Source organism: Babylonia areolata, chromosome 16, assembly GCF_041734735.1.
Source record: "Babylonia areolata isolate BAREFJ2019XMU chromosome 16, ASM4173473v1, whole genome shotgun sequence".
NCBI lineage: Eukaryota > Metazoa > Mollusca > Gastropoda > Neogastropoda > Buccinidae > Babylonia > Babylonia areolata.
In genome coordinates this window covers 21,441,583-21,466,627 of record NC_134891.1, presented here as the reverse complement: position 1 = coordinate 21,466,627, position 25,045 = coordinate 21,441,583, and the positions used below count along the sequence as shown (strand labels likewise).

Sequence of the window (25,045 nt, the reverse complement as noted above, 5' to 3'; positions counted from 1 at the left end):
ACTAGGACCATCAGAACAGCAGAGGAGCAACTGCTGTTCCGACTATTTGGGCGAGAATTTGATTATAGTGGAGAGTGTCTTGCCCAAGTTACATCCCCACTCTCTCGGCCAAGAGGGTTTTAGGACAGTCCGCGTTGGGATGGTTCCCAAAGGCCAACTAGCCCACAAGGCTGCAGTACTAAAAGCCAGTGCAATTTTGCCTCCTAGTTTAAGAGTCATAGTCCTTCACAAAAGACTAAGCTGTAAATGGTTTCCCATTGACTGGAGAAACCATTCATAATACAGCTCTCACTTTGCTGTTGGCCCACATGCAAACATATGTCAATCTGTGATATAAGCCGAGTGTTGGGCCTATATATTTTTTTGGGGGGTAGTGGCATATTATATTGCAGAAGGGTGACGATATGTGTAATGAGGGTCTTCACATAATTTCGCCGGGGGCAATATGTGCAGAAAGACGACAGTATCAGTATTAGTATCAGTAGCTCAAGGAGGCGTCACTGCGTTCGGTCGAATCCATATACACTACACCACATCTGCCAAGCAGATGCCTGACCAGCAGCGTAACCCAATGCGCTTAGTCAGGCCTTGAGAAAAATAAAATATAAAAATAAAGAAAGAAAGATAAATACATAAAAATACTACTACTACTACTACTACTATTTATTAGGCGCAAAATCTTGATGAAGTCAAATCTAACCGCACAAAAAAAGAGGAAAAGAAAAATGAAAAAAAGTGAAACATAAACACTCAGTAACAAGATGCAGGATGATGACAGCAACACCCAACCTGCTTTTGAAACACGCCTGGTGTGAAAGGATGAGAGAAAAAACAACAACAACCCAATGCTATCAAAGAGCATGTCACCTGTCACAGATGGAAAAATTGGAAAATGTATTGGCATTTACAACTTGTCACTTATGATAGGGGCCATCTTTGAAACTCAAGAACTGTCAATTTTGAAAGGGCAACTTTGAAACTCAAGAAAAAGGGCATTTTTGAAACTCGAGAACTGTCAATTTTGTAAGGGCAACTTTGAAACTCAAGAAAAAGGGCATTTTTGAAACTCAAGAACTGTCAATTTTGAAAGGGCAACTTTGAAGAAAGAAAGACGACAATACATGCAGTTAGGGTCTGGACGTACTGTCGCCGGCGACAATATACGCAGGGCGACAATACATACAGTAAGACCTGCACATAATGTCGCCAGCGACAATATGTGCAGAGAAGTGACTCTTCTTCTTCTTCTTCTGCGTTCGTGGGCTGCAACTCCCACGTTCACTCGTATGCACACAAGTGGGCTTTTACGTGTATGACCGTTTTTACCCCGCCATGTATGCAGCCATACTCCGTTTTCGGGGGTGTGCATGCTGGGTATGTTCTTGTTTCCATAACCCACCGAACGCTGACATGGATTACAGGATCTTTAACGTGCGTATTTGATCTTCTGCTTGCGTATACACACGAAGGGGGTTCAGGCACTAGCAGGTCTGCACATATGTTGACCCGGGAGATCGTAAAAATCTCCACCCTTTACCCACCAGGCGCCGTCACCGTGATTCGAACCCGGGACCCTTAGATTGACAGTTCAACGCTTTAACCACTCGGCTATTGCGCCCGTCAGAGAGGTGACAATACATGCAGGGGAGACACTACATGCCGCAACATAGCTCTTTTCTTCCTGTCTTCTTTATCAAAACTCGTCAGCTTGCTGCTGTGTGGAGCACGTATGTATGTGTTTGTGGCTCTTTGACAACGATGTGATGTTTGCTGTTGTTTCCATGGAGACACAGTGGAGGTAGTCTGTTTGGTACAGGTAATTGGGAAGAATAATTGCCAGTTGCGAGTGGCTTTCTGACACAAGAGGCAGCACATAATTTATTGACATGGCATGCACGCGTTCAAGCAGGAACGACAGCTGGACTAACTTTTCACACGATGTGTACAGTTGTGTAGTTATGTTTCACATTTTCTTTTGATCTTTATAACTATCCGCTTTGTGGTGTTCCTGTTATTTAATGATATCATGGTGTCAGCAGGGTGTATTTTTCAAGCTGCTTGCTGTTGAGGACACACAAGGTCACACAAGCTGTGCACTGTGATATACGTTTTCTTTTGTTGTTGTCGTACTTAATTATTTATTTATTTTTTTAATCTATGATTTGTTTATCATTCTTTCCTTTTTGTGCTTTGTTTTTGCTTTTGATTAATTTTACTTTTATCAAAGCAATATAGAACGGTTTAGTTTGTTCCGTCTGTTTCTGTCTCTGTCTCTGTCTGTCTGTCTGTCTGTCTGTCTCTGTGTGTGTGTGTGTGTGTGTGTGTGTGTGTGTGTGTGTGTGTGTCCAAATTATTAGTGTGCCTATGGTCTCTCCGTATGTCCGTCTGTTTTGCTTCTCTCTCTCTCTCTGTGTGTGTGTGTGTGTGTGTGTGTGTGCGCGCGCGTCGTTCGACCGCATTGTTTGGACGAGAGTTACTGCAGAATAAAAATTTGTAGTCAGAATCACGTACACGGACAATCCGTCACACACGCTCTACACCTCTCTCTCTCTCTCTCTCTCTCTCTCTCTCTCTGTGTGTGTGTGTGTGTGTGTGTGTGTGTGTGTGTGTGTGTGCAATCTTACGTTACAACACAATGCAATATGTTATATGTTAATTTCAATGATGTATTTGATAACAACTATCGGTTTTTATAATGCATACAAATTTACCTAAAGTAAATACAATAGTCACATATACAGTCACCAATTACGTTTGTCACGTGCTGGAAACAACATCGAAATTTGGGAACACACTCTAAACACACTGTAGATACAACAGGTTCCAGTCTATGTAAACATTAGTAAGGCACTGTATGAATGCAAATTAAAGTTTGTCGAAGTTTTCAGCAAAGAAGCCCATTAAAGTAACTTGAACCACACACATGAGTTATTTAATACCCACGACACGCTGAATAACACACGCTCGCTGAGCTGGATGTCGAGTCGCTCACACTAAGAATACAACTCTCATGCCACCTACAGGGCCGTCATTTGAGATAAATGTTTAACTCACTCAGAACGGCCAGTCCTCTCTTCTCCTCTACACAGACCCCTCAGGTGTCCAGTGGGGTGTCTGAATGACCCAACCTTTAGCTTCCGTCGTCAGAATTGTGGTATTCTTTGTCAACATTCACCTCTTCAGTATAAGAGCCTTCCTCTTGCAGTATTTTGATGATGGTAATTGGGGTGAAACGCTGTTAACGTCGTCTCTTTCGCCGTTCGTATGGAGAGAGTTAAAAGGGTACATAACCTCTCATCTTCATGCCGAGAAAGCTGTCGAAATATACCCGTCCGCTGTCTGTCCACGTCCAGACCAGACGGGTTTTCCACTGAAACCCACGCGAGGGAATCATAAATCCTAAAGTCATAATAATAATAATGTATACTTATATAGCACACTATCCAGAAATCTGCTCTAGGTGCTTTACAAAAACGCTTTTGTTAACATAAAACATTATATCTATGTTACATACACACACCAAAATGTGACTACACACACACATACACACACACACACACACACACACACACACACACACACACACACACACACACACACACACACACACACACACACTGCATACATACATGCAGTCCTGATAAATCTTTTTTTTTTTATCGTGAGGAACTCATAATGTTATCGACTTCATAAATTTACATTTTTCGCACTTTCGTCCCCATTACCACTGCTATATGCTTATTATGCCAACTATTTTACTTCCTCGCCTCATTCATACATGTTCAAATAATACATTTATGATACGAATGAATAATTTCCACACTTGTTAATTACAATCAGTAAGCATACAATCGCAAACAAAAATCTCAATCATACTCGCAGCACACATTCACTATTTTGCAAACTCTTACTTCATGCTAACAAAACAAGTCATTTTATCATTACAGATAAATCATAAAAGGTTTCTCCTTGTTTCAGTTTCAATAAAAATTCGAAGAAATCAACGAAAAAGAACATAACATTTTTTTTTTTTTTTACCAGTTAGCCCAAAGTCTTTACTGAGTAACATATTTCTGATTCTCCTTTACATTTAACTGCCAGCATCCTACCTAGATAATCTTCAAATTACCAGACTCACACCCTGACCAATCAGGATGACAAAACTATATCCAGTGACCAAACAGAAATTAGGGTTAATGACAAACAGCTGCATTTCAAATGGTTCATGCAATAAAATGATCAATGAACCCAAAACCTAGCAATAGACGCTTACAATCAATGAGACAGTCACTCACCGAGACATGTTAATAATAATAATTATAATAATGGATACTTATATAGCACACTATCCAGAAATCTGCTCTAGGTGCTTTACAAAAACGCTTTGTTAACATAAAACATTACATCTATGTTACATACACACACCAAAATGTGACTACACACACACACACACACACACACACACACACACACACACACACACACACACACACACTGCGTACATACATTTTAACAATACATGTGTATCTTACAGCTACCCTAACACATATGCACACATAGGCAGGCACAAACGTACATAAACGCACGCGCACACAATACACATTCATATGCATGCATGTAGTTAACATAGTCAGAGGAAGAGAGATTTCATGACCAGAAGTACTTAAGGTTCCTGAGTGGCCAGAGCCAGTCAGCATCTATAACTCCATTGTGTTTCCAGCATTTCAAGAAATAAGTCATAATAAAGAAAACACTCAACAAACAAACATCAAAGCAACACTCCAATTTAGCAATTTATCAATTTCAATAGAGTTCCTTCAACGTGTCACTTTTTTCACTGTGATCACTTGCTGTTCATATGTCTCCTCTCCTACGAAAGGTAGGAACTAAATGCATTTGCAAACAATGTAATGTCACGAAACGAAATTCTCTTTCACAGGATCAAGGAGAAGCCCATCACCAAGACCTCCTGTCTTACTTGCCGTGGATGACAGCAGCTCAAAATGGCGCCTAGGTTCTGAGCATTTAGCCTCTTCCTCGCGGTCAGCTAATACAAAACAATGTGCAACTAGTTCACTCAAAAGGCAAAGTAGGACGATTGTTTGCCGCGGGAGAGGGCTGTTCACTATGGCGCGTAGACTCCGGGCGCGCGAGGCTGCTTCGCACAGTCCAGTTTAGTAAGCAGGATCAATCAACGGTTGTGAAGTTGGCGGGGACTGGCAGGCAGACTGTTTATTGTTCACAGCTCCACACGAGTGAGAAGGCAATAGGCCACAGGTTGGTGTGCTTTGTGTGTGGATGCGTCATCTGTTGCTGTCTGTGTGTCTGTCTGAATGTATGTCCGTCCTTTACTTTCTCTTTCTCTGTCTGTCTCTCTATCTGTCTGTCGGTTTGTCTCTCCCTCTCCCAGCCTATATGTTCCTGTAATGTTGCTGAAGTTATAGTTCTTTATAAATCTTGCGATCCAACTGAGCACTCTAACTTCAGACCAATATCTATTGTGTTTGTTGTATCTAGCTGGAAAGACACACAAGACAGCGCATTCTTAATCATTTCGATCGCTTTAATCTGGTTGTTTCATTCAAACTAGTTAATCCCGTTTTAGGAGATTCCTTTTTCGCCATATAGCTCTGACCAGCCGAGCTGTATGTCTGTCTTCTTTTTATCAGATTGAAGACAAGTCGTATCTGTGTGTCTACACATCTTGTTTACTGTCTATCAATTATGAAATACCCCCACGGTGCAGTTTCTGAGTTTCTTCCTTACAGGCCACCCACACATGGGTGTAGTGAGGAAAATCGGATCCAAATGACATTTCCAAGTTTTCCCAAGGACGTAGACGTCAGCAGGACCATCAACACGTTTTGTTTTTGCTGCCCCATCATCTGCACCGTTTCAGTGGCATTACTCCCACGCCGCTCATTTAGATTTCCCCACACACGGACACACCCGGGTTCGTCCGTCACAGTTCCAGCGTCGGCAGTCCGCAGGGAACCATCAATGTTAGGTCGCCAGGAGGCCACACACCAGAGGAGACCCTGCACTGCTGCTGAGTCACTTCGGTGGTGTTCAGTGGTGCCTGTTCTGTTTCAACGTACTTAGGACACCACCTACGAAGCCCCCTGCTAACGACTATAATGGCTTAGTCGCGGAGCCAGACTGAGTGAGCGTCCCTCCCAGCAACACAATTTTAAGTTCATGGGAATACCTTCGTACACAGTAAACAGAATAGAAACCTACCACTTGCTGACAAACATAAATGAATGTTGATCATGGGAGGTTGAATTTTGTGCAGAATGCCTTTTAATTTTTTAAAAATTTAACTGATGTAAATTATCACTTAGTCGCAGCCAGACTGAGTGAGCGCCCCCCCCCCCATCCTCCTCATTAAGAGCACAACCACGTCCCCCAAGCATGGAAGTGGAAGGGGATCGAAACTGAGGTCACCATGAGAGCAGATAATAAAATTTGTAATTGTATTTGTATTTGTATTTCTTTTTATCACAACAGAATTCTCTGTGTGAAATTCGGTCTGCTCTCCCCAGGGAGAGCGCGTCGCTACACTACAGCGCCACCCATTTTTTTTTTTGTATTTTTTCCTGCATGCAGTTTTATTTATTTTTCCTATCGAAGTGGATTTTTCTACAGAATTTTGCCAGGAACAACCCTTTTGTTGCCTTGGGTTCTTTTACGTGCGCTAAGTGCATGCTGCACACGGGACCTCGGTTTATCGTCTCATCCGAATGATTAGCGTCCAGACCACCACTCAAGGTCTAGTGGAGGGCTAGAAAATATCGGCGGCTGAACCGTGATTCGAACCAGCGCGCTCAGATTCTCTCGCTTCCTAGGCGGACGCGTTACCTCTAGGCCATCACTCCACAAAGGCCAGAAAACCTGGGACAATCTTTGAATACTGATAATAGAATGAGAATTATCATGATGTTGCTGCTGCTATGGAGGTCCATTAAAGTTTGGCTGTACTCTACGCTTCCTTTCGTAACGATATCCCGAACTAACCAGGCCCAGGAGATACAGACACTTGCAGTGTTTGTTGGGAGATTTGAGCATTGGGTATAGTCTTGAGGCTTGATCAGCGTGTTGGGTTTATGTGAAGGTCAGACATTTGCTCCACATTTAAAAAAAAAATCACAGCAGATGTGGAGTAGCATGTATGGATCAGTTCACACGCTTTGGCATCTTCTTGAAACTGACACTGAAACTTTAGAATTCCATGACGCTAGTTTACACACAATGATGTTGGCGGTTTGGGGGCATATGTGAGATATGCATGCCCTGATGAAGTCACTTTTTTTCCACAGCAGGTAATTTCAAACATTATGTGCTTACCAACATGTGATGTGGAAATAATGAGCAGATCATTTTATCATTCAGATTTACAACCAGTTACTATGGGAAAACTTTTGACAATGTTCTTCTTCCCCCCCCCCCCCCGCCCCATTCTTCTTCTTCTTCTTTTTCTTCTCATGCTAATTAACTTCGTTTCATTTCTCTCCCTCTATCCACCATTGTCTCTTTTTCTCTCCATGTGCAGAAAGACAAAGAAGGGTTAAAGATGAGCAGGACATCCATTCTCAAGTCCTTCCTGTTTGGACTCAGTGCGAGTTTCAACTTTGCCATACCTGGCACTCTGATGATTGCCATGAACGCCTTGTTCACTGATTGGCTGACCTACTTCCAGGCAGACAAGGGACCCACTTCTTCTGTTCAGGCCACGAGTGTTGGCATCATGCTTGGAGGAGGTACCATTACTACTACTACTACTATTACTATTACTACTGCTGCTACTACTACTACTGCTGCTGCTGTTCCTACTAACTAGTAGTCTTCTTCTTCTTCTTCTTATCATCATCATCATCATTATCATTATTATTATTGAGGAGGTACCACTACTACCAATACTTCTACTACTGCTGCTGCTGCTCTTACTAACTAGTAGTCTTCTTCTTCTTATTATTATCATCATCATTATTCAGGAGGTACCACTACTACTAATACTGCTGCTGCTACTACTACTACTACTACTGATGGAGTCTCCCGTCGGACCGACGGATGAGTAGGCAGGCAGGCTTATCTGTCGGTGTGTGTCCTCATATGGGAGAAGAGGCTGATTCTGGATGCACAGCACTTCCCACAGGTGTTGCAAGGGAAAACGTGCCTGACCAGCACAGGTGACGTTTTTTTTTTTTAGTGAGGAGTTGTGCAGTCCCTTCCCCACTCTCTCGCCTACCGACGCTCACAGTCCCACAGGTGCAGATACTGCCACGTGTAGGACGGCCTCGGCAGGTGCAGGTTTTTTCTTCGGAGCTCTGTCTCCTAGGAGGACTTCCAGCCAAGGATAAGAGCACCCCTTGCCCTTTGGTCATCCTCTTCCGCCTTCACAGCCGCCTGGTCCGTCGTTGGGAGACTTCACATGCGGCAGGTAGTACTGGGTTACATGGTACCAGTAGCAAGGGCTATGCCCCTGACCTGACTACTACTACTACTGCTCTTAGTAACTAGTAGTCTTCTTATCATATCATCATCATCATTATTATTATTATTATTATTATTATTATTATTAATATTATCATCATCATCATCATTATCATTATGATGATGATGGTGGTGATTTATGACTACTTCAGAATTTTTCCCGTGGTCACCAAGGCAGAACATCCAATGAACTGACCTTGCTACGTCGGCACGTCCTACACTGGTACTGCATAACAGAAGACGCAGTCCTTTAATGAATGGTCAGGGTTAAATGTCCCACAATTTTGTTTGCGATTGTAGGGGCAGTGACTTCATGTTTACAGTGTCCAAAGATCTGGCCCTGTCCTCTCCTCCCTTCATTTTGATATCTCCTGATCAAAGTCAGGTACCATTTCAGAGTGAACTGCATTTACAGGGACACAAATCCAGGACGATGCTGTGCCTGAGACTCTGATCTCTGGTGAATACTGGATCAGAAGTTCAGCCCCTGGTATCCATTCTGCCAGACCATGGCGCCCCAAAATATTCAGGATGTCTAGATGATAAATTCGTTCAGGAAAAAAAAGTTATCGCAAGCGTATGCAGCGACTACCGCTGAAGATAGTGGGAAAGGTTTCGCCCGCGTCTTGATACCTAGAATCAAGTGCGAATCCACGTCGACAAGATCCACAAAATACTATCAATCCACACCCAGGCGGAATGAGGAAATAAGAGTGACGTGCCTTTCCAGGGACGCAAATTCAGGATTAAACTGTTCCCCATACTCTGGTCACTGTTGAATGCTGGATCAGAAGTTCAGCCCCTAACCAGTTCTTCCAGAGCATGGCGCCCCAAAATATTCAAAATGTCCAGATGATAACAACCTCGTTCAGGAACAAAAGTCATCGAAAATGTTTACAGCGACTACTGCGGAGGATAGTGGAAAAGATTTTGCCTGCGTCTTCTTTCCTTTATCACAAAATCTGGCGATATCTTTCACCAAGAATCAAATGCGAATTCAGTTACAGAAGTTCTACAAAAGACATGGTTTTCTCGCTTAGGCAGCTGTAAGAAGAAAACCACAAGTGAAGGCACCTTTTTAGTTTGCCGTTTGTCCACTTCACCAACGCCTTCCTTCTTGTCAGCAGGAGTGGACTGTTCAAATTTCCACAGAGGAAAGAAGTTGTTCCTCAGACCTCTGATTTTGATAATTTTTCACAGTACCATGCAGGTCACAGTTTGCATCGATAGATTTCTTCATCATTATCAGAGAAGTAAAACAGGACTATGCCTTCACTCCCACAATGTATCCGACACTATCCTACTCCTGTATCGTTTTCGTATTGCATCGTATGGTATCGCTTTTGTATCGTATCGTATTCTATCTTATATTGTAACATATGGTGTCTCATCGGTTCGTGTAGTGTAATATCATGTCTTACCATTAGATAAACCAGCACATTTTTTAGTGCGTAGGGCAGACATCTGCTCCCCTCCCACCCGCCCAGTCACTTTGCCATCATTTTGTTTTTAAAGAAGGTGTGGTGTTTGGTGTAATGGCTCTGTCTTCGAGCTTTAATGCCTCATTGAAACTGAAATTACCACATCCTTTCATTAGGTAATGAATTGTATCATGTCCAACTCTTTCCTACCTCTGCCTACAGGATTGAAATTAAAACTGCCCTATGTGTCATGTAGTAATGAATCATACCATGTCAAACCCTGCTCTGTCTCCACCTACAGGATTGATTGCTGGTGTGCTGGAGCGGAAGTTGGGAGAGCGCAGATGCCTCATGCTAGGCAGCTTCCTGTCGACAGTGGGAATGTTCAGTGGAAGTTATGCCCCTTCCCTGCCCGTCCTGATCTTGTGCGTTGGAGTTGTGGCAGGTTAGGAAGTCGTGTAAATGGATTATCTGTCTGCATGTCTGTATGTCGGTTTGTATGTCTGTCTGCCTCAATTTGTCTGGTAGCCTTCCTGCTCTGAAGGCTTACGTTTGTTTCTGTCTTCGTCTTTATTATTGTCTGCTTGACGTGTCTCTCTAGTTTAATAACTATCCATGCTGAAAATGCCTCACATCCATATAAGAGGATGGAGACCACCAGTGACTTTTAGAGCAGGAATTTTGGATGTGAGACATGGACACTGATGGCAGAAACAGAAAGAAGAATCCAAGCATTCGAAACCAAGTGCTTGAGGAGACTACTACACATCTCCTACAAGGAGCACAAGACCAATGACTATGTGCGGAACCTGGTCAGCAACCTTGTTGGGCCCCAAGAACCACTGCTGGCGACTGTCAAACGACGGAAGATGGCATGGTTTGGTCACGTCATACGACATAACACCCTCTCCAAAACCATCCTGCAAGGGACTGTAGAGGGAGTGCGCAGACGGGGGCGGCAGAGAAAGAGCTGGTCCGACAACGTCAAGGAATGGACCAAAATGACGATGCCAGATCTCCTCACGACAGCTGCCAGCAGAACGGCGAGGCGAGTTATGACATCTTCCTCATGTCCCCCCAACGACCCCAGCGGTCGAGAGAATGAGTGAGTGAGTGATGCTGAAAATTATGTAAATGATATCGCACGTGAGGAGGAGGGTGGCAGAATGGTTAAGCCGCTCATCTGCCAATGCAGTGTCCGTGAAGTTCTGGGTTCGATTTCCGTTTTCGCCCTTTCTCCAAACTTTTGACTGGTAAAATCGAATTGAGCGTCTAGTCATTCGGCTGAGATGATATCAGCACATGCAGTCCATCTTTAGTATTCTGACTTCAAAGTATAAACCCCCTTCTATGCTGTCCTGCATTTCCCAGCTGATATGCTTTTAATGTAAACTTTGCCATTGCTTGTCACATTCGTTTGTTCGCAATTGATTTTTTTTTTCTGGTTTGAATACACTTTTCAAAGAGGAATACTGTGCTCATAATTGTTTAGTATCGTTATATGGCAATTTTACTTGAAGCATAAAATTTAGCCTATCCTTGAATTCCAGTACAAACCCCTTGACTGCAAGCCCACGATTTCTCGCAAAGTGAGAGAAATCGTGGGATTTCGAGAAATCTCTCTCACTTTGAGAGAAATCGTGGGATTGCGAGAAGTCGTGGTCGTTCCCCTCCCACGTTTTCTATCAATTGCAAGGAATCGTGGGGGGCGCCCCCTCGATTTCTCACACAGAAGCCCCCTTTATTTTTAACAATAATATTTCCTTTGTCATCGGAGTTGGTTGCTTGCCTTTTCCAAGTTCTAATCGAAGAGAAAAATGAGAGAGGAAAAAAGAAACGAGAAATGGGGGAAACGACAACGACGATCATGATATTGACAGTAGCGTTGGCGAAGACATCAACAATAGACGGTGAAGGTGATGGCACAGTACTGGTTTGAAAGAAAGTGTGAATGCATGTGTATGTCAGTGAGTGAGTGAGTGAGTGAGTGGGTGAGTGTGTGTTTGTGTGTGTGTGTGTGTGTGTGTGTGTGTGTGTGTGCGCGCGCGCGCGCGTGTGTGTGTGTCCTTATGTGTGTTTTATTGGCTGGTTGATATGGTCTTATATCACTGTTTTGTAAATAGTTTCTTGTTCTAAGTGTCTTCTATGAAACTGAGAAACTGCTTTCAGTGCAATCTTCCATGCGAAAGGATGCTGACACAAACAGATGAACAAACGAACAAGCATGAAATGAAGAACAATCTAAATAAACGTGACAGAAAAGATTGCATCTCAACAAACAAACAAACAAACAAACAAAAAAATTCAAATTTTCACGCGCCCTACATGAGGGTAAACCATTGTGAAACACCTTTTTTGCTGTCATATTAATGTGGAAAGTTGAATCATTTTGATGTTATTCCAACATCCAGCTCAAGTCATATTATATTATATTATATTATATCGTATCATATTTTTGTTCGAGTTATACACATTGCCTGAATTTCGTTGTTTGCTATTGATTCTGATGTTGAATTTGAGATCGATGCATCGCAGTGATCCATCGTATGTGAAATACAATAAACAGTTGTATTTCAGTATCATTACTGTTCATGTCTTCACAAACGCCACTGTCATTAAATCTATCATTATCGTCGTTGTCGTCGCCCCCAGTTTTCTCTTTTCTTTCTCTCTCTCTCTCTCTCTCTCTCTCTCTCTCTCTCTCTCTCTCTCTCGTTTTTCTCTAAGATTTGCACGGGGAAAAGACAAGAAACCAATTTCCATGATAAAGGAAATAACAATTATTTTTGATAAAAAAAAAAAAAATAAGGGGGACTTCCCACGACTTCTCGACAATTGAGAGAAAACGTGGGAGGAGAAATTGTGGGCTTACACCCCTGCTCACCAACAACACGCTGGCTAAAACATACGATTCCAATCACCACCACCACCACCACCACCACCACCACCAACAGCAACAACAACAAAACAACATGAAGGCGAAGGATATGTTGCAATAAGAATAGAAAACAAATTTTGTTCTTGCTCATATGTGAAAGACGACGTTTTCAAAACAGAGATGAGAGACAACATCAAACAACAACAACAACAACACTGTCACATGCGTTCATTTATGAATGTACCTACTTAACGTGGAGTGATGGCCTAGAGGTAACGCGTCCGCCTAGGAAGCGAGAGAATCTGAGCGCGCTGGTTCGAATCACGGCTCAGCCGCCGATATTTTCTCCCCCTCCACTAGACCTTGAGTGGTGGTCTGGACGCTTAGTCATTCGGATGAGACGATAAACCGAGGTCCCGTGTGCAGCATGCACTTAGCGCACGTAAAAGAACCCACGGCAACAAAAGGGTTGTTCCTGGCAAAATTCTGTAGAAAAATCCACTGCGATAGGAAAAACAAATAAAACTGCACGGAGGAAAAAATACAAAAAAAATGGGTGGCGCTGTAGTGTAGCGACGTGCTCTCCCTTGGGAGAGCAGCCCGAATTTCACACAGAGAAATCTGTTGTGATAGAAAGAAATACAAATACAAATTATATTTCCCTCTCTCTCCCTCTGTGTGTGTGTGTGTGTGTGTGTGTGTGTGTGTTTATGTGTATGTGTGTGTGTTTGTTTGTTTGTTTGTGTGTGTGTGTGTTTGTTTGTTTGTGTGTGTATGTGTGTGTGTGTGTGTGTGTGTGTGTGTGTGTGCGTGCGTGCGTTTGTTTGTTTATGTGTGTGTGTTTGTGTGTTTGTTTGTGTGTGTGTGTGTGTGTTTGTTTGTGTGTGTGTGTGTGTGTGTGTGTGTGTGTGTGTGTGTGTGTGTGTGTGTTTGTTTCTTTCTGTGTGTGTGTGTGTTTGTGTGTGTGTGTGTGTGTGTGTGTGTGTGTGTGTGTGTGTGTGTGTGTGTTTCTTTCTGTGTGTGTGTGTGTGTTTGTGTGTGTGTGTGTGTGTGTGTGTGTGTGTGTGTGTGTGTGTGTGTGTGTGTGTGTGTGTGTGTGCCGTAGACTCGTCTCCCTTGACGACATCGTCTATATCCACCACGTCAGCACGTTAGTACTCTGTGTGTGTGTGTGTGTGTGTGTGTGTGTGTGTGTGTGTGTGTGTGTGTGTGCAGGAAGCGGATGCTGTATACTTCTTATGTCCTCTGTATCCATCGCACTTCGTCGTTTCCAGAAGAGAGCTGGGTTCATGTCCGCTGCAGCGTCCACAACGCTTGGCCTGTTTCATTTGAGTACACCCGTTCTTTACAGGTTCGTCTGTCCTCCAGTCTGCCTGCCTGTGTCTCTCTGTCTAGGCACCCAACCACTAATGAAGACAACATTGATCTCCTTTATACTTTAATAATAATGATAATAATAATAAAAATGGATACTTAAAAAGCACACTATCCAGAAATCTGCTCTAGGTGCTTTACAAGAACGCTTTGTTAACATAAAACATTACATCTATGTTACATACACACACCAAAATGTGACTACACACACACACACACACACACACACACACGCACACACGCACAAACACTGCATACATACATTTTAACATACATGTGTATCTAACAGCTACCCTAAAACATACGCACACATAGGCAGGCACAAACGTACATAAACGCACGCACACACAATACACATTCATATACATGCATGTAGTTATGTACACATACAAGTATGTTATACATACTTTGAGACACATTCCACATCTGTAAAGCGTTGTTAGCAGCCTAGGAGTCAGGTAAGTAGACACGAACATGTACAAAGAAAATCAAAGAGCAGGATTTAGTGTATTCCGGAGAAAAAGAAACTCAAGGAATTTCTCAACGAAAAGAAAGCCAATGATCTTCACGGAATTCTAGTATGTTTTGATAGTCTAGACGAGACGGAAATTAGTTTGTAGTTAAAAGGGTCAGAGGAATCATCTGATTTGTAGAGAGGAATTACTTTAGCTTGCTTGAACTTTGTAAGAAACATATACAAATCATAAAGACATATCAGAGTATTATCAACAAAGATAGCCGAAGAAAGAATTGATATCCTACCATGTAAACCGTCCACATCACGTGTGTCAGGGAGGAGGAGGAGGAATTTTATTTAATGTCCCGTCACACATATCGGTGATTGAAGACATTTTGTTAAAGTATTTAATATGAATACATTTGAGTATTATCGGTTAGAAGGGGTGGGAGTTGTGAATGAATGGAGGGTTGGGGGAAACTGGGCAAATGACGTTGAAATGAGGGTGAAATCTGAAAAAAAAAATTCTAAATACAATTACAGGAAATGTCTTAAAGGATTTCGTAAAAGAGAAGTCGTTAAACTGACAAACGAAACATCTGATAATGAATGCAAAAAGTCAAAAACATCAACGTTCTCAGTCACGTGTGAAGACACACTTTCGTGTACATAAGGCTTCATCAAGCTAGAGTAAAAAATAATATGCTTAATTGTCAGGTTACTAAAGCATATGCACTTGACATAAGAACAATACTTGGTCCGTAATGAATTTGATAAGAGTCTGAGAGCTAAACTCAGAATTGGTCTGCAAATCGGACCAAAGTCTGAGAGTTAACTGACGAGGTTTTAGACTTGAATTCAAGCACCTATAAAAGCCTCTTTCTAGTATATTGCTAATTTCCTTGAATGACAATGGGCAATATACTTTTATACTATCTATATGATTTTTTGGTCCCCTTTTTGCTGCACTGTCTGCTTGGTCGTTATAAAGAAATCCAGTGTGGGATGTTATCCAACAAAAATCAACATTTGTGCCCTTCACAAATAGGGAGTGCAATAAATACATAATTTCAAACAATAAATCTTCTCTTTGATTATTCTCAAAAAGGAGCAAACTTTTTTAAATAGATTGAGAATCAACACAAAATATGATATTACTTACTATGATTGGTATATCAACAAGATGATTTAAAGCCATAAAGATGGCCACCAATTCAGCTGTAAGAATTGAATGTCCCTTACCTAAACCTAAATAATATGATTTTTCTGTTTTTAGGTCAGGAATGACAAAGGCAGATCCTGCATTGCTATCATCCAGAACCGAGCCATCAGTGTAAACTTTTAAATGATAATCAAAATTTTCTTCTAATTCAATTCTGACAGATGCTGCTATTATATGTGGAGATTCTCCTTTTGTTGTATCAGAAGCACATATGTTGGCGTTTGCTTTTGTTAACTCCCAGGGAAGGACAGGTGGCACCAGAACACGAGGTGCCATATCATGCAAATCAATGTTTGAAGAATTTAAAATATTTGACACATACGTGCAAATGGTTTGTAGATTTGAATTATTTTGTCTATTTTTTGTGTGTGTTGAAAATCAATATCAGACCTAATATTTAATTCCTCAAAATAATCCACTGCTGTACATCTCACAATGTATTTAGCAGACCTTAATTTTCTGATTTCATCTAGTGGTAGAATACCCGCAAGCTTATAGGCTTCTGAGGTCTTAGTATGCACAGGTACCCCTAAAGCCAGTTTCACAGCTTTACTGTCAATTATTCGCAGCTTCTTTAGAAACGTCGGCGGAGCAGAAAAGAAGATTTCTTGACAGTAGGTCAATCTTGATCTTACGAGAGATGTCGCTAAATGTAAAATAATTTTGGAGTCTTGTCCCCAAGGAGAGTGACTTACACTTTTTAAGAAATTTAAACTTTTAACTGCTTTAGTCACTATTGAATCAATGTGCTTCTTCCAGTTTAGTTTTGTTTTTTTAGTAAATATGATCCCAAGAAATTTTATTTCCGATTTGAAAAATATTTCACGTCCTCCCAAAAAAGAATCGTGGTAGTTTGCTGGGATTATAACCATTATTAAAGATGATCAAATGTGTTTTTTCTACAGAAAACTCAAAACCATTAGAGTGCATATAGCTACTCAGTCTATCGAGTTCACCCTGAAAATGTTTCTGTACATAATTGATGTAATGTAGGCTTGTCCTTTTCCTCAAGGATGTCTGAATCCATATAGCAATATCATCAGCATATTGAGCCAGCTTGGTAGATGATGAAAAACATGTGTGTCAGATTGCTTTAGAATAGACAGAATTTTAGTTACATCTATGACCGTCATTGGTTTGTGACATGGTTTTGCTTTGAATCAATATAATGTTTTAAGTTACAGAGGTCATTTACACTGGTCCTGAATTTAGATATGATTTTTATCAGCAATGCGTTTAAAATAATATTTTAACCGGTCTGCTGTGACATCAGTGATAATTCGTTTGCTTGCTGTTTGACACGTATTATTATTTAGCATGTTAATGGCTTGTTCTGCTTGCTGTTGATCACTTCTGGGCGGTCCCTCTTGATAGGTTTCCTTGAAGTGCTGGCCTTTAGTGCAGCACGTAGCAGAGACTGCTTAAAGTTCACCGCTAGTTTGGCTGTTCCTCTCACACTAGGGTCAATTAGGTTTTTGAAGAGAGCATGTTGTGGAGCACCATTTTGTGCGATAAATGTTTCATAATTGTCAATGGTGATTATCTGTAGGGTGGCACAGAGTGTTTGGAGATTTCTGTGTTGGAATGGGAGATCACGTCATTAACGATGATGTGTGTGTGTGTGTGTGTGTGTGTGTGTGTGTGTGTGTGTGTGTGTGTGTGTGTGTGTGTGTGTGTGTGTGTGTGTGTGCAGATTCTTCTCTGACGAATACATGTGGAGAGGGAGCCTCATGTTCGCCAGTGCTGTTGCCTTGCATACCTTCGTCTTTGGCCTGCTGCTTACCTCCCCTATCCTCCAATCCACCCAAGAACAGAAGACGACTCCACCAAGAAACGACACCCTGTGTGCCACCGGGGACGATCACATAGAGATGACGAACACTGTTCCTCTCCAGCAGAGACAGTGCGACCTGGACAGATCCGGTCCAGAGCAGGATGCTCACACGGAGCAAGGAAGGATTGGCAACACTTCTTCAGACTCTGGTGGATTAGAAATCAGTCAAGATCAAGTTCTGCTGAGAAATATTCCAAAAAGCGATTCTGAGCCCGGAGATTTACAAGCAGCCTCCAAAGAAACAAACACTGAGGATCACTCCTGGCGTGGTGACAGCGAAAGTGGCTGTAAACCTGATGATTCCATCACTGAACATTCTGCATTCTTGCTGCCATCACAGTCGTCAGAAAACCAGCATGGTGTTTCTCCTGGTCCCGAAAACGGAAACAGGCAACGGCTTCAACAAAATTCTGCAATGAAACATATGCGAAGATCTATAAGAATCTTAAAGTCAAACTTAAGTTTCCTGAAAAATCTGCTGTACCTTTGTGTAGCGTTATATTCAGTCGTGAGTACCACCACAATTTTTCCTTTTTTGTTTCTGGTGCTGGACTACACGTCTGGCAGAGGATGGAGCGTGGAGGATGGTGTTCTGATCAACTTTCTGTTTTTGCTGACATCCCTCCTCGGTCGAGCTCTGACAGGTGTCGTCAGCTTGCACCCACGCGTGCGCAATACAGCATTGCTGATCATCGGTGGACTGGTTGGCAGTGCTGGTGTCTGTTTGATTGGGCAGGTGAGCATCGTTTTAAACTTAATGGACTAAAAGGAAACATCAATCGAAAGAAGAATGAAAGGAGACTAAAGAAAGAATAATGTTCCACTCTCCATTTTCTTTACATCATCATTTACATCACAATGCCTGAACTGTGCGTTGTGTTTGTGCAAAGTTCAAGCATCTGCTTCTTTTTTTTCTCTCTCTCTCTCTAAACAGCTGTGTACCAGTTATGGATAGGTCTGCATGCTTTCACTCCTCCATGAAACTGAAAATGAAAATTTTCTATTACGAGGCTGAGAAAACTGGAAGCAGCAGATGACCGTTAATTGTGGACATTTGGTCAAAGGCGAGGAGTGGGTGACGAGAGTATATGAGTCTGTTCACAGACATGGAGGGAAGGACATATATTTCCTTGCATTGGCCACTGTTCGTCTCTCTCGAAATCATGTTGAACAATTTTCTCAGTCATACAATGGGGTGGCTTTTCTTTTATTTCATTTTTTAAAGTTTCTTTTGTATTCGTTTTCAATATTTCTCTCTATCGTCCCTTCTTTTCCTTCCTATCTTCTTTCTATCTGTATTTTTGTGTGTCCCTCGTCCAGTTTCTGTCTTTCTATTTTTGTTTCTTCATTCTTTCCTTTCTTTATTTCGGTTTTCCCCTTTCTTTCCTTCCTTCATTATCTTAACCATTTTCTCCTTCTCTTCACTCTTCATATCCGTGGTATCCACCACTTTTTATCCGTGGTATACACCCTTCAGGTCTGAGGTATCCACCACTTTTTATCCGTGGTATACACCCTTCATGTCTGAGGTATCTACTACTTTTTATCCGTGGTATACACCCTTCATGTCTGAGGTATCCACCACTTTATATCCGTGGTATACACCCTTCAGGTCTGAGGTATCCACCACTTTATATTCGTGGTATACACCCTTCACGTCTGAGGTATCCACCACTTTATATTCGTGGTATACACCCTTCATGTCTGAGGTATCAACCACTTTATATCCGTGGTATACACCCTTCAGGTCTGAGGTATCCACCCCTTCATATCCAAGGTACCCACCTCCAGGTCTGAGATATCCACCCTTTCATATCCAAGGTACCCACCTCCAGGTCTCAGATATCCACCCCTTCATATCCAAGGTACCCACCTCCAGGTCTCAGATATCCACCCCTTCATATCCAAGGTACCCACCTCCAGGTCTGAGATATCCACCCTTTCATATCCAAGGTACCTACCTCCAGGTCTCAGATATCCACCCTTTCATATCCAAGGTACCCACCTCCAGGTCTGAGGTATCCACCCCTTCATATCCAAGGTACCCACCTCCAGGTCTGAGATATCCACCCTTTCATATCCAAGGTACCCACCTCCAGGTCTGAGGTATCCACCCCTTCATATCCAAGGTACCTACCTCCAGGTCTGAGATATCCACCCCTTCATATCCAAGGTACCTACCTCCAGGTCTGAGATATCCACCCTTTCATATCCGAGGTACCCACCTCCAGGTCTGAGATATCCACCCTTTCATATCCAAGGTACCCACCTCCAGGTCTGAGGTATCCACCCCTTCATATCCAAGGTACCCACCTCCAGGTCTGAGATATCCACCCCTTCATATCCAAGGTACCCACCTCCAGGTCTCAGATATCCACCCTTTCATATCCAAGGTACCCACCTCCAGGTCTGAGGTATCCACCCCTTCATATCCAAGGTACCCACCTCCAGGTCTGAGATATCCACCCTTTCATATCCAAGGTACCCACCTCCAGGTCTGAGGTATCCACCCCTTCATATCCAAGGTACCCACCTCCAGGTCTGAGATATCCACCCCTTCATATCCAAGGTACCCACCTCCAGGTCTGAGATATCCACCCTTTCATATCCAAGGTACCCACCTCCAGGTCTGAGATATCCACCCCTTCATATCCAAAGTACCCACCTCCAGGTCTGAGATATCCACCCTTTCATATCTATGATTTATCATGTTGGGTAGGTGAACAGTTTCACCCTGGCCGCTGTGTTTTACGCCTGCATGGGGGTGGGCTACGGTACGACTGTGGGGATGTTTCCTGCAGCCATCATGGACGCCATTGGATCCTCCGACTTCCCCCTCGGTTACGGGTTGGCGTTAACTGCTTCGGGGATTGGGGGAGCCGGGGTGGGTATCCTCACAGGTAAGAAATTCAACTCAATCTGTGTCGTTAACTCACTCAGTACGGCAAGTCCTCTCTTCTCCTCTACACAGACCCCTCGGATGTCCAGTGGGTGTCTGAATGACCTAACCTTTAGCTTCCGTCGTCAGAATTGTGGTATTCTTTGTCAACATTCACGTCTTCAGTATAAGAGCCTTCCGCTTGCAATATTTTGATGATGGTAATTGGGGTGAAACGCTGTTAACGTCGTCTCTTTCGCCGTTCGTATGGAAAGAGTTAACACACACAGCCGGCTGTAAAGCTGTAAGGGGATGGATGAATGAATGAATGAATGAATGGTTTATTCATTTATAGGCCATTGCCCCTTATGAAAGGGTGTCACAAATTCTTCATAGACATCGCATCGTGCATTGAAAAATGACATTCGTTCAGATAACATAAATATATCATGCCTTATTTCTAATTAATATGCCCTCACCTTAGTAATACATAATACACATCATGAAACATATTGTATTCAATTGACATTTATACACCTAAATGATATATGATATACGCTAAATAATAACTCTTACATGCGTGGCTAATAACGATCAATTACGTTATACACATCGTCCGTATGTAGTCGTTACTGGATACACTTAGACATAAGAACAGATCGGAGCTTAAACGATTTATACAGATAGATTGTTAGGTTTCTAATAGTTTGTTCATGCGCTGAAGCCATAAGTAACGACAGTCTAAACTTAAAATATTTCAATGGTACGTACTGTACTCTTAAATTATACAAGACAGGGCAGGACAGAACAAAATGCACCTCATTTTCTTTTTTTTTCTTTTTTTCTTTTTTTTAGGAGAAATCAGTGGATCCCTAAAAGTTCTGCAAGTGAGCAGGATAGTTTCAGCATCCCTGGAAGGTTCTTTCTTTTTTTTCTTTTTTTTTGTTCCTTCCATCATCATTTTTCTCCTTTCTGTTGTCTTTTCTTTTTTTCTTTCCTCATGTTTTTAATCTGTCCTCTTCCCAATGGCACGTTCAAACACCTACAAGACCATGCACCTCATTTTCTTTCTCCATCTGGCAAAGTGAAAGGGGAGAAACCATGTTAAACAAGAGAGAGGTAGACAAAGCACTGGTGCCAGCAGCAACTTGGAGATGTTTTTGTTAGTTATCTCTGCGTCTGTCTATTTATCTGTCTATATTCATTCATCTATATTTATCTATCTGTCCATATTTATTCATCCAACTGTATAACTATCTACATATCTATCAGTTTGCTATTCAGCAACTGCAGATGTTGTTTTTTAGTAAGTTTTAGTTTAGTATGTATGTATGTATGTATGCATGTGATTATGTCAATCTATCTATTCATCAACTACATATGTTTTTATTATATATCTGTGTGTGTGTGTGTGTGTGTGTGTGTGTGTGTGTGTGTGTGTGTGTGTGTGTGTGTGTGTGTGTGTGTGTGTGTGTGTGTTCACGCGTATGCATCAAGAGATGTTTTTGTTAGTTATCTCTGCGTCTGTCTATATTCATTCATCTATATTCTATATATATCTATCTGTCCATATTTATTCATCTATCTGTATAACTATCTACATATCTATCAGTCTGCTATTCAGCAACTGCAGATGTTTTTAGTAAGTTTTAGTTTAGTATGTATGTATGCATGCATGTATGTATGTATGTATGTATGTATGTATGTATGTATGTCAATCTATCTATTCATCAACTACATATGTTTTTATTATATATCTGTGTGTGTGTTCACGCGTATGCATCAAAGGTTTCAAGTCAATACTCCTCGATTAGCACCATAAAAATAACCAGTGTTTAATTCTGGGAAAAGCTCTGAACATGTAAATGAAACTGACAGAGAGACTGATCGAGCATTAAACAAATGTTTTGAGTGACATATCCCATTTCCGCAAGTGACTTAACAGGAGACTAAGACTAAGACTTTGTCGCGCCACATGACTGGCTAAAATAGTTCTTTCACCTTAAAAAGCAGAACACACTTGTACTGAATGAGGGACACTAAGAGACAGAGGATGGCACACACACACACACACACACACACACACACACACACACACATATATATATATATATATATATATATATATAGAGAGAGAGAGAGAGAGAGAGAGAGAGAGAGAGAGAGAGAGAGAGAGATTGAAATCGAAACTTTTTTTTTTATTGAGGGAACAGGATTACGCACTTATCGGCCTGTTTTCATCCTACTCTCGTAAAGAAAACGTATAAACTAATCAAGGAAATACAAAAAATAACAACCCCCCCCCCCCCCCCCAACAACAACAACCAAAAACCCCCACAAAAAGTGAGGGTGTGTGTGTGGGGTGGGGGTGGGGGGTGGGGGGGGGGCATACACATCGAATGGCAACAACAACAAGAACAAATAAATGGCATTGAAAATACACAGTTCTCCACAAAACAACATATTATGCATGTACGTGAAGGAGAGAGGGAAGGAGGAGGTTAAGGAAGGAGGCGATAGGAAGAAGGAGAGAGAGAAAAAAAATGTTGAGAGAGAGGACAATGAACAATGAACAAATGTTTTATTGAGGGTAAACTGCATAAGCTGAAAGCTTCTTTACACCATGCCCTCATTCACACACAAACACACACACACACACACACACACACACACACACACACACACACACACACACACACACACACACACACACACACACACACACACACACACACACACACACACACACACACACACACACACACGCCCAAAAGAAGAAAAAGAAGAAAAATCGGCACGGACACTGTAGACAACAACAACAACAACAACAACAACAAAGAAAACACAAAACATAAAAAAATAACATGGAAGAAAGCTCAGTCACACAAACACACACACACACACACGCGCGCGCGCGCGCGCATACGCACTCATACGCATGAGAGATAGATAGATAGAGACAGACAGACAGACAGACAGACAGACAGAGACAGAGAGAGGGGGAGGGGGAGAGGTTGAGAGGGAGGGGGGACGCTGGGGGGGGGGGCGGGGGGGGGAGAAAGGGAGGAAAGGAGATCGGCACATAGACAAGGATATTGATTGAGAATACATCATTTGTTTTTCACACACACACACACACACACACACACACACACACACACACACACACACACAGAGAGACAGAGAGAGATTTTATTGCTTTGTTTCTTTTTTTTCTTTTTTTCTTTTTATATTGTCTATTCTGCATTCCGCCGGTTGTTGACTGTAACTTGAGGCAGATTGATAACCACTACTCTATGCACATTTCCAGAAATTTATTTCGTTGTCTCTTCCTGTTCAACAGGGGTGCTGTCAGACTGGTTACAGTCCTACAGCCTGCTCTCCCTTGTCTACGGAGTTATCAACCTTGCCTGCGCAATTTTGCTGCTGGTCGTCTTCATTCGGTGCCGACGATGACTGTCCTGTCTCCTGGTTCTGTCCCTTCGTGGACTGGTTGATTTGCTTGCTGACTCATTTTGTATTTATTTATTTGGTTTATTATTTATTTATTTATTTATTCATTCATTCATTTCATTTGTTTATTATTTATTCATTTATTTATTTATTTATGACGGGTGCAATAGCCGAGTGGTTAAAGCGCTGGACTTTCAATCTGAGGGTCCCGGGTTCGAATCTCGCTGTACCTGGTGGGTAAAAGGTGGAGATTTTTCCGATCTCCCAGGTCAACATACGTGCAGACCTGCTAGTGCCTGAACCCCCTTCGTGTGTATGCGCACACAGAAGATCAAATACGCACGTTAAAGATCCTGTAATCCATGTCAGCGTTCGGTGGGATATGGAAACAAGAATATACCCAGCATGCACACCCCCGAAAACGGAGTATGGCTGCCTACATGGCGGGGTAAATAAAAACGGTCATACACGTAAAATGTTACATGTCTGTCTGAGTGTGTATGCGTGTGCGTCTGAAATCTGATTGAATGACACAGGAAACGAATGATGAGCGCCCAGTGGCAGCCGTCAGTCGGCTCTACCCAGGTATGCAGCCTGTGGTGCAAATGTCCCCGTGTATGTAAAGCGCTTAGAGCTTGGTCTCTGACCGAGGATAGGCGCTATATAAGTATCCACATCAATCAATCAATTTATTTATTTATTATTCATTTCATTGGTTTATTATTTATTTATTTATTTGTTTATTCATTTCATTGGTTTATTTGTTATTTATTCATTTAGTTGTTTAGTTATTTCAATGGTTTACTTATTTATTTATTTATTTATTTTAGACCTGCATTTCTTTATTTCTTTCCATTTGTGTGTCAAGGTGTGTTCAGCACATTGCATTATGTGAAGATCAGGTATATGCTCCGCATTTTTTTTTCAGCAGATGTGGAGTTGTGTACTATCATGAATCTTTCCCAGTCTCTGACGCCTGATTGGAACTGAAATTAATAATCTGTCTGTCTGTCTGTACGTACGTACATAAGTACA

The 25,045-nt window shown here is 42.0% G+C and overlaps 1 protein-coding gene across 2 annotated transcripts; it reads left to right on the top strand.

The window, feature by feature from the left end:
- The first annotated feature begins 5,119 nt into the window (after window positions 1-5,119).
- On the top strand, window positions 5,120-25,016 carry LOC143290923 (uncharacterized). Of its 2 annotated transcripts, none has more exons than XM_076600488.1 (7): window positions 5,120-5,277; window positions 7,553-7,760; window positions 10,216-10,359; window positions 14,008-14,143; window positions 17,539-18,415; window positions 20,399-20,563; window positions 23,901-25,016. In XM_076600488.1, the coding sequence occupies exons 2-7, from the start codon at window positions 7,574-7,576 to the stop codon at window positions 24,249-24,251; spliced, it is 1,860 nt and encodes a 619-aa protein (XP_076456603.1). In that variant the 5' UTR covers window positions 5,120-5,277; window positions 7,553-7,573; the 3' UTR covers window positions 24,252-25,016. The 2 variants fall into 2 exon arrangements, with proteins under 2 accessions (XP_076456603.1, XP_076456604.1); XM_076600489.1 differs by having other exon boundaries at window positions 5,122-5,277; window positions 20,399-20,579; window positions 23,901-24,153.
- Window positions 25,017-25,045: the final 29 nt, after the last annotated feature.

Excerpts from the sequence above, each read along its gene's own strand:
- LOC143290923 (XM_076600488.1), top strand. The coding sequence starts at position 7,574 with ATGAGCAGGACATCCATTCTCAAGTCCTTCCTGTTTGGACTCAGTGCG. Across the intron at positions 18,416-20,398 it reads GTGTCTGTTTGATTGGGCAG|GTGAACAGTTTCACCCTGGC; the intron begins GTGAGCATCGTT and ends CATGTTGGGTAG. Across the intron at positions 20,564-23,900 it reads CGGGGATTGGGGGAGCCGGG|GGGTGCTGTCAGACTGGTTA; the intron begins GTGGGTATCCTC and ends CCTGTTCAACAG.